The sequence below is a fragment of the Lichtheimia ornata genome, assembly GCF_029851405.1.
Source record: "Lichtheimia ornata isolate CBS 291.66 chromosome Unknown scaffold00011, whole genome shotgun sequence".
In the NCBI taxonomy this organism is placed as follows: Eukaryota; Fungi; Mucoromycota; class Mucoromycetes; order Mucorales; family Lichtheimiaceae; genus Lichtheimia; species Lichtheimia ornata.
This window is the reverse complement of record NW_026695331.1, coordinates 79269-95461: the sequence shown is the minus strand read 5'-3', so window position 1 is coordinate 95461 and position 16193 is coordinate 79269. Positions and strand designations below refer to the sequence as shown.

The 16193-nt window shown below is 43.4% G+C and overlaps 4 protein-coding genes across 4 annotated transcripts; 3 read left to right on the top strand and 1 right to left on the bottom strand.

Moving 5' to 3' along the window:
- Window positions 1–1956: 1956 nt before the first annotated feature.
- O0I10_003374 (uncharacterized protein) lies at window positions 1957–3176 on the bottom strand (the record flags this gene model as incomplete). Its single annotated transcript, XM_058483445.1, has 5 exons — window positions 1957–2432; window positions 2503–2599; window positions 2661–2810; window positions 2871–2947; window positions 3011–3176. 5 exons carry the CDS (start codon window positions 3174–3176, stop codon window positions 1957–1959), a joined length of 966 nt encoding a protein of 321 aa, XP_058345644.1.
- A 6467-nt stretch (window positions 3177–9643) lies between these two features.
- On the top strand, window positions 9644–10863 carry O0I10_003373 (uncharacterized protein; the record flags this gene model as incomplete). Its single annotated transcript, XM_058483444.1, has 2 exons — window positions 9644–9698; window positions 9764–10863. The coding sequence occupies 2 exons, from the start codon at window positions 9644–9646 to the stop codon at window positions 10861–10863; spliced, it is 1155 nt and encodes a 384-aa protein (XP_058345643.1).
- Window positions 10864–11020: 157 nt separating this feature from the next.
- On the top strand, window positions 11021–12639 carry O0I10_003372 (methionine aminopeptidase, type I; the record flags this gene model as incomplete). Its single annotated transcript, XM_058483443.1, has 10 exons — window positions 11021–11158; window positions 11215–11248; window positions 11305–11516; window positions 11581–11647; window positions 11729–11813; window positions 11874–11887; window positions 11952–12140; window positions 12193–12336; window positions 12393–12480; window positions 12537–12639. 10 exons carry the CDS (start codon window positions 11021–11023, stop codon window positions 12637–12639), a joined length of 1074 nt encoding a protein of 357 aa, XP_058345642.1.
- Window positions 12640–14364: 1725 nt separating this feature from the next.
- On the top strand, window positions 14365–15426 carry O0I10_003371 (uncharacterized protein; the record flags this gene model as incomplete). The annotated part of the gene is made up of 6 exons (XM_058483442.1): window positions 14365–14594; window positions 14655–14840; window positions 14912–14919; window positions 14987–15053; window positions 15135–15258; window positions 15316–15426. The coding sequence occupies 6 exons, from the start codon at window positions 14365–14367 to the stop codon at window positions 15424–15426; spliced, it is 726 nt and encodes a 241-aa protein (XP_058345641.1).
- Between the last annotated feature and the right edge of the window lie 767 nt (window positions 15427–16193).

Below are 16193 nucleotides of genomic sequence, written 5' to 3'. Positions count from 1 at the left end.
GTTGCTGCCATGGAATAGCGTGTAAGTTCGATACTTGGATGCACCAATCGTTCAGGATGATAGTATCAAGCATCCATAATGATCCAGGTGACAATGGTTACCCTCTTTTTCCACACGTTGTATATACCCCAATTCCTTCCATCCATGTACCAAAACAAGATCCATATCCATAAGAAGTCGTATGTATTGAAGCAAGCTGCTACGTGTAAATAAAGATGGTTCTATACAATGGGCTATCTGCTGTCCACGTAAACAAGGCTGCAAGACAACTTGCTGCAAGTAACTTGACACAACGGCGTGAAGACCTTGCTGATAGCAATTGCTGCAATGAATTCCGTTGCGATTGGTTGTGGCAGAGGAGCGTGCAAGAGCGTGTGTTGTAGTAGAGTGATTCGCGTGTTGTAGTAGAGTGCACACGCCATGGACTTGCCCATTCAGTCAAAGACAATCGGATCATGGCAACCGTAGGATTGACATGATGGGTTGAAGCAGGACAATCGTTCGCAGGTGGTAGTTGTATACTTGAATGGGGCCAACAGTTGAAAATGGGAGCAAGAGGCAAGAAGCGGTGAGTGGAAGAAGTGGGAATTGCAAGGAGTTGAGCTGATGGCCTTGGATGTCGTTTCTTTGTTTAAGCGTTATTCAGTCAAATCCCATCGAATCAAGAAAGTTGAATGATGGAAATGATGAGCTGGAGCAGAAGAATCGTTTGTATGCATTGGTTTGGGCAACAAAGGTGAATGGGAGGAATGGGCTATTAGCTGGCAATACATGTAGAACAGGAAATTAAAGTTTGTGTCTCTATCATGCATTGACACTCCAGTTCTATCCACTCAGCTGTGTTACACACACCCATCAGCATCTTCGGCTCTGTCAGGGACCAGCTACTTGACAATGAACAAAGACCACTTTCCATATAGCATCACGCTTATAGCTATGTAAATCATAAAGGCACTTGTATCTCTACACTTTACAATCAAACGTGGGCTCTTTAATAGAACAGAGCTGCTTGTGCGGGTCAACAGTATCCTGAAACTTACACACAGGATTCCTTTGACCGCGACGAGCAACTTTGTTCTCATAAAGACCTCGCGTTTCATTGTAAAATTTAGAGATACAGGAACCTTTGTGTTTTCCATATGATGTGAGCGTGATGCTATATGACAAATGGTCTTTGTTCATTGTCAAGCTAGTCCCTGATACAGCCAACGATGAACAGGGACGTGTTTGTGTAACAAAATTGATTTGCAGGATTGGAAGGATCAATGTATGACACTGCCCTCCTTTTTCCCTCCTAATCAGGAAGCAGCTTTCATTTGCAACGTACCCATTACGCCCTCTGGAATCATCCTTTGTTTTGAGCACGTCATCACGTGCATATGCCTACTATCCAAAAACCAGACATACCACTGTTAAGGATCTCTCTCGCTATATACACCAAGTATCTAGAAAGGCTATACCACTGAATTATGTACATGTATGCACGTAGTTTGATTTTGTACCATAAATCAGTGATACCACATACGTATGAGCTCCTCTTGAACACTCAACAATGGCAAAGGTGTTGCGATTGACACGGAGTATCCCAATGCATACTATTATGTATACTCGAGAAAAAGCAACTTGGTCAACGATCGGCCAATGAGATACCCAGCTCCAGATGATTGAAGCTTTGTTATGAAAAGGGGTGGCTGGTATCCCTTGACAACTGTGATCTTACTATGTACCAACAACCTTATCACAACGATGTATCCATGGGTCACAATCATTTTAATCTCGAGGCAGATGGTGGCATAGGAGGATACGACTTACGATTTACCACTTCAATGAGCATCCCCTTAAAATTCATTGTTGTCACGTATCATACACGCAAGCAAGCAACACTATCGGGCATGTTTATCATTATACAAAAGCCATGTTAGGCTCTTTAATATTAATACAAATGGTGCTATTTTACTACAAACTATCGTTCAACCTTGTACGCAACTCGCCGATTTCGTAAAGTAGTGCTTTGCATATATCCAATATTGGGGCGTGTTCAGTTGTGTGGAGCCGCTCAATATCAAACAGTATGCTTTGGATCAACGAATTGCTTATTGCACTTGTGTCCGCCTTGTCATAGGGACGGCCCGCTCGTTGCTTCATGGAATGGAGATCCGTCGCCTTCAATCTCTGTAATGTAGTGGTCACTTTTGTGGTCCATACATTGACAGGTTGGACGTTTTTGAAAACGAACGGAGATGGTCGGGCGGCAAGTGTAGGTTTCAAGGATGCGGGCTTAGATGATGATGATGGTTGTTGTTGTTGTGATGGTGGTGGTGGTCGGGTTACGTTGGAAGAAGAAGGTTGCGGTTGTGTTGATGGAGGAAGGTTCTTGCGGGATGGTTGTGGCGGCTTTGTGTGGGATGGTTGAGGCGGCAAGAGTGGTGTACCTATCCCAAAAAGAGACAACAAAAGTCAACAAAGGAAAGCGCAAGGACGTGCACACTGCATATTGCTTACCCTGATTATCATTGGTGGGCTTGTCTTTAGCCATGATCTTCTCTGCAACCTTCAACTTGTGTTCAGCAACGATTGTCTTGCCTTCAGCCGCTTTGAGCTACACATACAAGAGGATCAGGATCGCATATTCACGATATCACCAGATCCACACGACTCACCTTTCCGCGCAAGATCACCTCTCGAGTACGAGCTTCGCACACGGTGTCTTGCACAAAGAGCTGCATGTCCCTGACTTGGTTTGATTTGGCTTTCAAATCATGCTTGACATCCTTGTACATGGCGTTGACACGTTCCAAACGAGCTTCAAGCTATACATGTGACCACGTTTAAAGCGCTGTTACCCTCTCGAAAGTAATACAATGAGTTACCTGTTGCACTTGTTTGGTTCTTTCAGATAATTGTTGTTCAAGTTGCTCATTTTCTTTGAGAAGTTCTTGGGCGATGTCTATTATGTGATGCATGCATTAACAAGAAGGCAAGTAATCGGGTACATTTATGGATGACTTACCAGCAACTGTACGGGCATCATTCTTCAATTCATGCATGTCCTCTTGCCACTTTTGACGGGTATGGCAATTGTCTCGACCGCAACAACAGTTGCTGTGCGATGGGGGTGAGAGGGGAGTAGGTGTGGATGATTGGTTCATTGTATTTGCGTTTGACACGAGAGACATGGTTTGGAACTTGATAAATTGAGTCGAGTGGGAAGAAGAGTGAGAAAAAGGAAAAGAGGCATTTGTAGTATGATAAATCATGATGTGAAATCAGTGATTCGCAAGTAATATTGAGGGAAGCGGCGACAAGTGATTACATGACAACATTGACGTGGTGATGGGATACTTCAGCTTCTTCGATGTGATTAAAAGTAACTAGCTAGTCAAGGTTCCGATCTCACTTTACACTACTTTGCTATTCTTCGGCTGTGCAGTCCTATATGTCATTATCCTACGTCTACAAAAGATCAAGGGATTCATATCCACAGGCACGTTGGGGTTGACACTCGCTTGTGATTGCCAGCTAAACTCGCTGAAAGCTGTCTTCCAATTTATCAATGATCAAGTTGTCACTTCCATCAGACGACACGTGAACGCTGGAAACAGTGATGCATAATGTGAATCAGCAGATGATGGTTGTTTCAAATCCGATATACTCGCACCATTACAACCGTACCAGAAATGATGAATTGCTACTCATCTTGCTCATAGTGATGTGGCCAGGCCTATTTCAAAAAAGGGGTATTGGATTTGCAATGCGTTGTTCATGAAAGTCGAACTTTTTACTCTTTTAAAAGTGATGGCTTTGAGCTCCACATTGTGTAACGTGGCCAATGCGGATGGTCCTACTATGATGTTCGATGCTTTTGGATCCGCTGACCATTTCCGGAATATTGACCACACCATGTTTGCTTGTGCAATATTGAGTTACTAGTAAGAGTGATCTTCTTATCGGAGGGAGCGCGATTGGTACATGTAGTGTGCAAAGTGAAGGATTTTTTGTTGTTAAGGACAACATCGAGCATAGCAGGAAAGAGGATGCATCGGATTGAGGCGAAAACAGGCTGATGCTTGTTGAGGGCCTTGTACTAAGGCAATGGTTGTTGTTGGATCATCATTATCATGTAAAGTGTACAATGACACACGCTTTTGCTATACGTGAGAACCATTCGCTTTATTTACATGTACCTATTGTCTATAGTGAGGGTGATGATCATGGTGGGTGGATGGTGTGTATAGGGTAATTGGGTGGCCTCAGTGTAATAGCAGTAGGGGATTTAAACTTGGGGGACGGTAGTTCCACGACTTGAGACAACGCTTCTCTTCTCTTTCTCCCTCCTCTACTTTTACCCCATTCACGACATCACGATCAAGGTAATGTTCTATAAAAAAGTGCTCTTGTTAGCTGTGAGGTATTAATGTAGTTCTGAACATGCATTGTCAGGGAGTGAGTGTGTTCAAGTGCTGAGGAATGAGCGTGCTGGGTGGTTGGTGGTTGCCATGGCGATATCGTTGCTTGCTCTTGTTCGTTGCTGTACCCGCCCTATGCTTGGTGTCAAGAGGTACATTCAGAGTCCAATGTTGCAGCCGAACTGGTTCCATTGACGTGTTAGCTTGTATAGAGGGCAAGTTTGGTGTCAAGGCGTTGGCTGGTTTTGTTTGACGTTTTGTTTCGGCTCAACTACACTACTACACCATGGTTTTCGGTTTCCAGTAACCAACAACAAAGAGGTTCTTTGTGTATATGGAAAAGGCAAGTGCAATGAAACAAACAATGAAAAGGGTGTTTATTGTGTGTGTGCTTATGTATAATGAATTGAATAGGTTTCTTTGGTCAGGCAATGCAACTTGGGGCATCATCATCATCTCTTTGGGTTCAAGTCCCAGCCTGTATCAAGTGGCCGCTGCGTCACTCTCTGCACCAGCCAAGTGTGCTGAGAAAGCTTCTTGGAACGCGCCCAGGGCTCTATAGGCCTGCGTTTGAGTTGATGGGTCGATGACGATGGGTTTTTGGAAGAGCATGGTCACCGTGTTGAGGTAAAAGGGGATTTGCAACAGCTTGTGAATGTGTTTAACCAACACGCGCTCCCTCGTGATAGGCTCGTTCTTTCCCTTGAGGATTTCTTTTCATGGGGTGGGAAATGATTGGAAGGATTGGGGATCATTCTTTCTTTGGAGAGGATGAATGAGAACAACTATGAGCCTGGACGCTACGTAAGTGATGTCCTTCCTCGCCATGGATCGAACTGGCCTTGCGTGATTCGTGCAGTGCTTTCTCAAGAACAAGGGATCGCCCGACGTTGCTCGTATGGTGGTGATTTGGTTTGTGAATTCCTTCTGATTTGCTTTCTTCCTTGGAGAGGATCGCCTAACGGTATACCAAATCGTCATCATTCCGGTACCATATGGTCTAACTTGCCTGCTTTCTTATTTGTAGAGACGACGATTACGATGATCACCCCATCTACAACAATCTACAACAATGACAATGATGACGACAACGAGATTCAAAAGGAAGCCTGCAAGATCCCATTCTTTTCAACTTGTGTATTTTTGGATGTTTGGTGTGACCGAGTACGAGTACGAATATGAATGATGACGGAGGACGACTATGATGATGGTGGTGGCAATGTACAGTAGCAAGATACAGTAGCTAGATGAAATAAAGCATTATTTATTTATTACACGCTTGTTGGAGGTTGCTAGCTTGTGGATTACATACTATTGCTTCGAAGATGGAATAATAAAGGTGGTCCGGTTATCGGTCAAGCAAGAAGTACATGGCTTTTGTTATACAATAAGGAGGAGTGGGAAGTGGGATGAGCTTCAGAAGAGAAAAACTGAAGCGGTCCCTCCATTGAGTTTCAGGATGAGTGACTCATTCAATATGTATATGTATCTTTTTACATATACAAATTGGTTTATGCAGCTCGACTTTCTTCTACATGCAAATGTGATGCATACCTTGACACACCTTCATTATTGGATACTGTTTACTTACGTACCTTCACAAAAGGCAATCATCATCATCATCATTTGTGTAGCAACCTGTCAAGGACAAGTCTGTGTAACCACCCCACGTGCCGTTTCACTCAGCTCTTCATCTTTCCGTTAATGCAGCCGACACCATCCACTAGGAAAAAGCAACTCCATCACGCTTACAGCATAGTTAAAACATAAAGGCGCCTGTATCTCCAAACTTTACAATGAAACATGTGGTTTTTATTAGAGCAATGGGCTCGGCTTGGCCAACAGCACCTTGTGTGAAAGTTTCGCGTTCAATGTCGCAAACAGCCCAAAAAATATTTTTTGGTCGCCGTCGTCCAAGAGGTCGACCCCCAGATCCAGTTTGGCTGGTAGCGACATTGCGAAATCTGGGATTGGCAAGCTTGATCGTGAAACTTTCACACAAGGTGCTGTTCGCCAAGCCGAGCCCATTGCTCTATTCAAAACCCCACGTTTCATTGTAAAGTTTGGAGATACAGGCACGTTTATGTTTGTAAGCGTGATGCTATAAGAAGAGTGGTCTTTGTTCATTGTCAAGTAGGTGGACCCTGGCAGAGCCAAAGATGCAGAAGGACCTCTTTGGGTAACTCAGCTAAAAAGTCAGGACTTCAGGGACAATGCATGAAAGGTACGCAACCCTCACTTTGATGTCATACATTGGCAGCTAATAGCCACTTTTGTGCATTCCCAACTTTTGTGCATTCTATTGTAGGTGGACGATGCTCCTGCTCTAGACATTCATTTCCATGATTAAAGTAGGCTGATCCGAGCTGATTTGGTTGAGTTACGCTCACACAAGATTACATCGGTTGAGCTACATCGAGCGTGCTTTATGTCCAGAGTGATGTAATCTCTCTTTGACCGCAGCTCAGTCAAATCAGCTCGGATCAACCTACTTTAATCATGGAAATGAATGTCTGGAGTAGGGGCATCGTTCCCATGCAGTGGATCTCGGAGCAATGATGATTGGATAAAAGTGGCCGTTAGCTAGCAATACATGCCTGTTCCTAGATGATCTATAAAGTAATTATACATTGACCCTTCCATTCATGCAAACGTAGCTGTGTTACACAACACGACCCTCTGCATCTTTTGCTCTGCCAGAGTCCACCTACTTGACAATGGACAAAGACCACTCTTCTTATAGCATCACGCTTACAAACATAAAGGTGCCTGTATCTCCAAACTTTACAATGAAACGTGGGCTTTTTATTACAGCAATGGGCTCGGCTTGGCCAACAGCACCTTATGTGAAAGTTTCGCGTTCAATGTCACAAACAGCCCAAAAAATATTTTTTGGTCGTCATCGTCGAAGAGGTTGACCCCTGGATCCAGTTTGGCTGGTAGCGACATTGCGAAATCTGGGATTGCCCACGATGAACTTCATACTTTGACACAAGGTTCCTTTGACCCCGACGAGCACGTTGATCTATTAAAGAGCCCACGTTTGATTGTAAAGTTTGGAGATACAGGTGCCTTTATGTTTTACATATGCTGTAAGCGTGATGGTATATGAAAGATGGTCTTTGTTCATTGTAAAGTAGTATCACTACAATAGAGCCAAAGATGCTGAGGGCGTGTTTGTGTAACTTGAGTCATTCAGCACAGGCGATGCATGATCCTTGTACACTATTTAGGAAGAGTTCAAAATGCTAGCTAATAACCTAGTCCTCCCATTCTCCATTGTTGCCCAATCCAATGCATGTGAACGACTGTCCTTCTATAGCCCATCATTTTCATCATTGAACTTTCTTGATTCGAGCTGACCTGGTAGTAAAACAATGGTTGTTGTTGGATCTTCATTATCATCATGTAAAGTGTAAAATGAGACATACCCTTTTTCTATACGTGAGGATCGCTTCGTTTATTTACTTGTACGTATTGTATATCATGAGGAGGAGGATGGGTGGATGGTGTATGTGTGTGGAGGGGGTAATTGAGTGGCCTCAGTGTAATAGTGGTGGGGAGATAAATATGGGAGGGCAGCTCCACGACTTGAGCCACGACGCTTCTCCCTCCTCTGCTTTTATCCCATTCACAACATCCCGATCAAGGTAATGTATTATACAAGAGTGCTCTTGTTGGTTGTGAGGTATTAACATAGTTCTGAACATGCATTGTCAGGGAGTGAGCGTGTCCAAGTGCTGAGGAATGAGCGTGGTGGGTGGGTGGTTGTTGCCATGGCAATGTCGTTGCTTCCTCTTGTTCGTTGCTATTCTCGCTCTATGCTTGGTGTCAACAGGTACATTCAGAGTCCAATGTTGCAGCGGAACTGGTTCCATTGACGTGTTAGCTTATATAGGGGGCAAGTTTGGTTTCAAGACGTTGGCTGGTTTGGCGTTTTGTTTCGGCTCAACACTACTACACCATGGTTTTCGGTTTCCAGTAACCAACAACAACGGGTCTTTGTGTATATGGAAAAGGCAAGTACAATGAAACAAACAATGAAAAGTGTGTTTATTGTGCGTGTGTGCTAATAATGAATTGAATAGGTTCTTGGTCAGGTAGTGCAACTTTGGGCATCATCTCTCCTTGGTTTCAACTCCCAGCCTGTACCTTTTGGTCATCATCAATGCACGATAATACGCACTCTTCTCGTGATGTATTTTGATGGGTGATTCTATCGGGATGACGGGGGATTGATTGTTCATAATTCTTTGGAGAGGATGGATGGTAGCAACTGATATGGGTTCCTAGGCGCTATGAAGGTGAGATATCGATGGTGATTTGGCTTTGCATTCTTGCATATTTGCTTCATCTTTTTATAAAGGTGATGATGACAAACATTACGGCAACGACAATGGCATAGATCTTTCTCTTGGCAAGATGATGATTACTTGATGAATTTCCCTCGTCTCGTTGAGAATTAGGAGCAAGCATGCAAGGTCCCATATGGCCATGATATAGTAGCTACATAGACTTATCTAGGTTATCCCACTCTTTCTGTTGCTTGTGGATTAAGCTTAGATGGTGCAATGATAAAAGTGATAGTGTTATCGTTCTTGTAAGAAATGTATGCCTATTCTGATACACTAAGAGTGGGTTTATCTTGAGAGCAAAAGTGAATTCCATGATCATTGACAATAAGTACAGCTATTCAAAGAGAAATCAAAAGTTTACGAGCGATGCGAGATACTCAGGTCGCTTGTCATCCATTACACATTGTAGCGTGAATAATGATGTGCCACAACAGTCGATCTGCAAGGTGTTGTCAGGACGATTCAAAATGCATTCACATAGCGCTCGTGTGGAGAGAGACACAACAAGGTGACAACACATTCCTCCGTGTTCGCCACCAGATTATCAGTAAACCAGCAACACATCTTGGATCAGGCTACAATGCTCATTCCTATAGTATGAGATTACATGCTTCTTATCCTCTACCGCCATTCACTCAAGTCGTATAAACCATGACATGGCTTTTATTAGTATTTCGGATCATGATACATGCTAGGCCTATTGTCTACCTTGGCTCATCCATTGTTTACATTGATCCATCTTTTAAATGCCAACCAATCGTAGAGTTGTAATTCAAATTATGTTGGAGACAGGGAAGCCATTCTTATATAAATAGGTATGCATCCTTGCAAATGTTACCGATTGCCTAATCATTTGTGTTTATTCGCTCTGTTGTAATCATCATGCATACATCCAAGTTTTATGTTCTTTTGGCTGCCACTATGGCAGTGACTATGGGTAAGCATGATCAATGGGAACAATGATGATGATAATGTCACTAACATTGGTAATCTATCTTATAGCCCATGCCGCTGAATTGCATAACCGTGACAAAGGATTGAATGTCCATGGTAACAAAGTACACGCACGTGACATCATTCACCAGCAAGTCAAGGCAATGGCCGATGATGAAGACAACGATGATTCGGATATCCTTTCTGGTGGTACTGGCAAGTTGAATGAACAAGACGACAAAGCCAAGAATCAAAAAGATGCCGATGTTGATGAAGAGGAAGAACAAGGCGGTATGAACGAGGATGAGGATCAAGAACAAGAAGATAAGGACAATGATGACCTTGTGGGTGGTGATGATGATGTTACAGTGACCAAGTTGGTGACCCACATCGAGGTGGCATATGGACCTGGACCCACTGCTATTGCCGAAGACGATGATGAGGATGAAGTTGAAGATGTCAAGGACAAGAAAAAGGATGCTGAGGATGACGACGAAGTTGAAGATGTCAAGGACAAGAAAAAGGATGCCGAGGATGAGGATGACGTTGAAGATATCAAGGATAAGAAGAAGGATGCTGAGGATGAGGAAGAAGATGAGGAAGATGTCGATGTTGATAACACTTTGGGCAAGAACAAGGAGAACAATGATGACAAGGACAAAGAGACCAGCCCATCCAAGAACAAGAACGTCGATGACGAAGATGAGGAGGAAGAGGAAGAAGAGGAAAAAGTCAGTGAGAAAAAGAACAAAAACATGGACGACGAAGCCGATCAAAAGAAGAAAAACGCTGACACAGAAGAAGAGGATGAGGAGGATTTGGATGATATGGACAAGGATGCTGCCAACCGTGCCGTTGTTTCTAGTGAACAATCTTCTTCTTCAGCAACAGCATCAGGTACAGCTGCTACTGGTATGCCTAGTGCCTCTGGTGCAGGAGCCATGGCATCCGGATCAGCAGGTAGCCATAGCAGCGGTAGCATGTCTCTTGGTCATTCCAACACTCTTCGTATGCAACCAGCTTCTAGTGCTAGCGGTGGTTCGTCGTCTTCAAGCACTGGCTCTGGATCTCATGCTTCCAACTCCACCTCCAATGCAAACGTTGTTCGCATCACAGCTGGTCTCTCGATTGTGTCACTATCCTTTGCCATTCTCAACTCTTTGTTCTAATCAATCATTCACATACATAAAAGTTTAACTTAATTGAATAAAGAAACATTGTGTGATTCATTCTTCTTTTGATTGTCGTCCCACATGACAGGCAGCGTCAACATCGCCGCATAAATTTGATGGCGGATTTTTCTCAGGAGGTGCAGCTTCTTTAACTATGGTTGATACCACCGAACCCACTTGCTCGGCCGTCAGCTGCGATCGACCCGCTCATTTACGATGCCCCACTTGTGTCAAGCAAGACATTGTTGAAGGATCTTCCTTCTGTTCTCAGGATTGCTTCAAAAAGAGCTGGGTATGCAATGTGCAACCAACATTCTCGATCTCGTCCACTCATGTTGTCGATCTTAGGGTGTTCACAAGGCAGCACACAAGAAGCATCAAGGTGGGTCTCTTCATTGCATAGAGTGAATGTTTGCTAATGTAGTTTATGTATTTCAGGCACACAATATGATCCATACACCACGTTCCCTTATACAGGAAAGTTGCGTGCAGTATATCCATTATCACCTCGACGTGCTGTTCCAGATCACATTCCTCGACCTGATTATGCTGAGGGTGGTATTCCCACTTCTGAAATTGCCAATCGTCGCAGCAACCAAATCAAAGTATTGAACGCTGAAGAAATTGAAGGCATGCGGAAAGTCTGTAAGGTATGTAGCGAGGCGCAGCATGACATTGGCCTATACGCAGTGTGGCTGAGGCTCCTCCTATTAGATCACACGTGAGGTCTTGGATATTGCAGCTGCAGCTGTGCGCCCTGGTATCACCACAGATGAAATCGGTAGGCTTTTCAGGGGAGTGTGTGTGATGTGTGTGCGCTTGGGACAAATGCATGTAAGCTGATATGTCACGTGATATCTAGATCGCATTGCCCACGAAGCTACCATTGAGCGCGGCGCATATCCATCACCATTGAACTATTATTACTTTCCCAAGTCATGTTGCACGTTAGTATCACACGCACATCATCATTGATTGTTATGTATACTGATTGCCGAGCCATGTAGTTCTGTCAACGAGGGTAAGAAGAAGATGGTGAATGGATGGTGACCATAGGGGAGGGGACTAATAACATATCCCACTAGTGATTTGTCATGGTATTCCGGATCAGCGTCCTTTGGAAGATGGTGATATTATCAACATCGACATCTCCTGCTACTATGGTGGATTCCATGGTGATATGAATGAGACATACTGTGTTGGTAATGTGAGCGAGACGGCACGCAAGTTGGTGGATTGTACTCGTGAATGTTTGGATAAGGCAATTGCTGCAGGCAAGTATTGGACAAGGATTTGGAAAAGGCAAATAATAACTTTTTTATATAGTCAAACCTGGTATGCGATACCGAGACTTTGGCAAGATCATTCAAGACCATGCACACAATAATGGATTCTCTGTGGTGCGCGCATTTGTTGGACATGGCATCAATCAACTTTTCCATCCTCCACCTGATGTTCCTCATTATGCCAGTAAGTGTTCCCTCTCTCCCCACTAGCCATAGCAATACTCATATGATGCTTCATAGACAACAAGGCTGTTGGAATTTTGAAGCCTGGCCATTGCTTTACTATTGAGCCAATGATTTGTGAGGGTGATCACCGTGAAGTGGTTTGGTAAGCTTTGATTTTCAAAAGGCACATCGTGTTTGATATTCACTGAGACATCTTAGGCCCGACGCATGGACTGCAACAACCAAGGATGGCAAGCTTTCAGCACAATTTGAGCACACCTTGCTAGTTACTGAAGATGGTGTTGAGATCCTTACAAAATAAACAATGACAAGTTTACCATTTGGCATTGAAACAGCTGTTATCGGTTATACTCTTCAGGAGGTAAACAAGGACTAGGCAACAAAGTTGATGTTAAAGGTCCGGAGATGAACAAGTTATAGACATGTTACATAAGTTTGCATGCTTGAGCTTTGGAAAGTTGATGGACATCTTGCATATTTGCTTTTCGAGTCACTGTTATCGGCAAGACGGCAAATCCGTTCTACAACATCATATACGGCCTTTCTCGGAGAAACCAAGCCAATCCTCTTTCTTTTTTGCTTTACAGTACAACAATTCAAGAATGCAATGGGTAAAGCTCCTCTTGAAAAGACAATGCTGGGAACCGTCTCACGGGGATTTTCGTCATGAGTTGGGGCTTTGAATTTCCTTGGAGATTCATACTTGGGTGGTAGATGCATATAGCGTTGTGCAACCTAATATTATGACATCTTGGCAAGAACTAAAATCAGAAACAGATGCATGAGATGACATGCGTTAAAGTCTATGTAAAGAGGAATCCAAACAAAAACGCCAAAAATAGAGGTTACCCCATCACCCATGCTTTATCCATCGCTAAACATACACACATTCGCAAATGTTAATTATATGTACTCAGTGAGACATATCGCCGCAACAATGCGTCTTCGTTTGCCGTAATTTCTTATCATTCCAGAAACAACACGGCATAACAGCAGCCGACAACAATACAGTTTTCCTATTCGGAAGCGACCATCTTTGACCCGGGATATATTTTTTGCCCTGCATCGTCTCATCAATTGAACGACACGAGCTCTCTTTAAGTAACCAGGGGTCATGAAGGGGAAAAGCATACATGCTGATCATTTAAAATGGCCTGGTCTAGCCATCTACCACTACTCTTCGATATACTTTTGACTGTTTGTGGCAATGAAGGGGGGCGTTACCGATATGGTGAAAAAGCAAAAAGGCGATAGCGGTTGCACAAAACGGAACGCACCCACACACACACATCCCAGGAAAACCCGAGCTCAAAGGGCGATCCAAGTTCATGCCGCCTCACTCTGTACAACGATGTTCCAAAAACACAGGTTTAACCAAATCAAGACATGTCATGTTGGTTTTTGGGAAATGTGTTGCTGGGCTTTGGTGGCATGTCACACACACACATCGGTTGATGCAAAATGGAGTTCTCAAATCGTAAACAAGTTTTTGTGTTGCCACAAGCTCAATGAAAGTGTTGATGATACACACGACGCCCAATAATGTGCTTGATCAATTTCAAGGGGGTCATCTCGTTCTCCTCTAAAGGAAAACAGGGAGTCGACTTCCAAGGGGAAAAGGAGGTTGCTTTACGCGCGCATTTACATTTGTAGTACAAAGAAAAGGGGGTGAGCGTAGCAAGGAAAAGTAATATTGGTATAAGGGTAGTTGGTGTGTGCGAAAAGAAAGGGTGGTGGTGTTGCTTCTTCATCATCGTAGTAATAAGATGGATATATAGTGATAGGGGCTTACGAGATTTGTAAAAGGCAAAACACACAACTCCGGTTAGAAGCATCATCCTCTCGAGTTTACTTTTCTCCCTCCCCCCATATCGTCTCGCCGCTTGCGCCCGGTTGTTTTTCTTTCTCATCAGCGGTGGCAACATGACGCTTCCAAGAAATAATATAAATAGGCAGCCGGGTTTCTCTTTAATTCCCACTTTACCTTTTTACATCTTCTTTTATTATCCACCACACATACAACACAATGCAATTGGTCTTCAAGACATTGGTTTCCTTGGCTGCTTTGGCTTCATACGTATCTGCAATGCCGCTTGCTAAGCGTGCACCTGCCAACGTCTACTCAAAGTGCAAGGAATCTGGCACCTTTGCCCTTACATTTGATGATGGCCCATACAAATTCACGCCACAATTACTGAAGCTCCTTGATGATAACGATGTCAAGGCTACCTTCTTCATCAACGGCAATAACTACGCGTAAGTAATAGCAACTTCTTTACATACCTTTCCTGTAAACTGACTTTGCTTTAAACGTAGCAACGTCGAAACGGATGAGGTCAATGGCCAATCATATGAAGACATTCTTAAGCAAGCGAGCGATGCTGGCCACCAAATTGGAAGCCACACCTATCAGCACAAGAATATTAAAGGCCTTGGCCGCAGCCAGATTGAGGAACAAATGAACAAAAATTCTGACGTGATCTATAATGCTATTGGCAAGAGGTATGTTATACACACGTGTAATGATGCCATCATTGAAATTTGTCATCTCACCTCATCCTTTACTGTTTTAGACCTGCTTGTAAGTTTGAATGGAACAACAACCTCAAAATGGCAATATGGATTCTTAACCTTGTATCGTCTTTTAGTCATGCGCCCTCCTGAAGGTGCTTACGATGATAATGCGCTTGAGGTCCTTGGAGACCTTGGTTATCGGTAAGTGAAAAAAAAATCCATTTGCATCGGATTCATTATGCACAAAATCATTTGCTTTTGAGCTAACCTGTATTCAACCAGGGGTGTCATCATGTGGGATATCGATTCGCAAGATTGGGCCACTCACAATTTGGTGGAAGAAAAGAAAGAATACAACGAGGTCTTGAAGAATGGAGCAACCGGCCATATTTCTTTGCAGCATGAGGTAAATTGTGCTTGTTGTTGCATCCGTCAATGATTGCTCATGTTTCATTGTTCACAGGTCTATGAGCAAACCGTGAACGAGCTTGTTCCCTGGGTCATCAATGAACTCAAGGGCAAGGTCAAATTCGTCACCGTTGCCGAATGCCTTGGCATGGAGCCTTATCTATAAGCATCCTAGTATATCCATTACTACCAATCATCCACCATCATTATCGCTATCGTTTTAGTCTTTTAGATTTGAAAACGGGGCCACTTTATCATCCTCGTACTTTTGAGCTCTCCCCTTTTTGTATAACTGGAGGGTCGCAGTAATACTATTAGCTTCATTGTGACCATTCATTCATTCATTCATTGTACAGTAAGAATAAATGTCATACATCTCTTGGTGTCACATGAATCCACTTTGATTGTATGTATATGTATTGCCTGCATAAACCTAGCTGTCACGCCAACAATCTAATGCGGCCATTTAACCTCCTCAACCGGAGTCTGACGCAAAAAACATATATATCCCTTGTATCGCCATCATATCAATATGCCTATTTCTTGCATAAGAAATCGATTGAGAGAGCATCTTGGTGATGATTACAGGGCCCTATTTGACACCCATATTAAAACGCTGTACATGTTGGCCACGCATCGTACCTGGATGATGCATTAAATCATGCGTGTAACGCTCATCAGTACTCCATCTTTGTAAACGCCGTTACATTCAACAGCCTATGGCTCATGTGTCTTGGCCATAAGGAACACGTAAAACATTGACGTATATTAACGAATGCGAACGATCGATGTTACACACGTAGAGCATCATCATGTATTCCAAGGATGAAAATGACAAGCTTAGATGGATCAAGTGACTCTTTCAAGAGGTGCTTTCAATGAAAATGATTGTTCTCATCCAAGGAGGGTATCTAGTAAGCGCTTACGCGACGT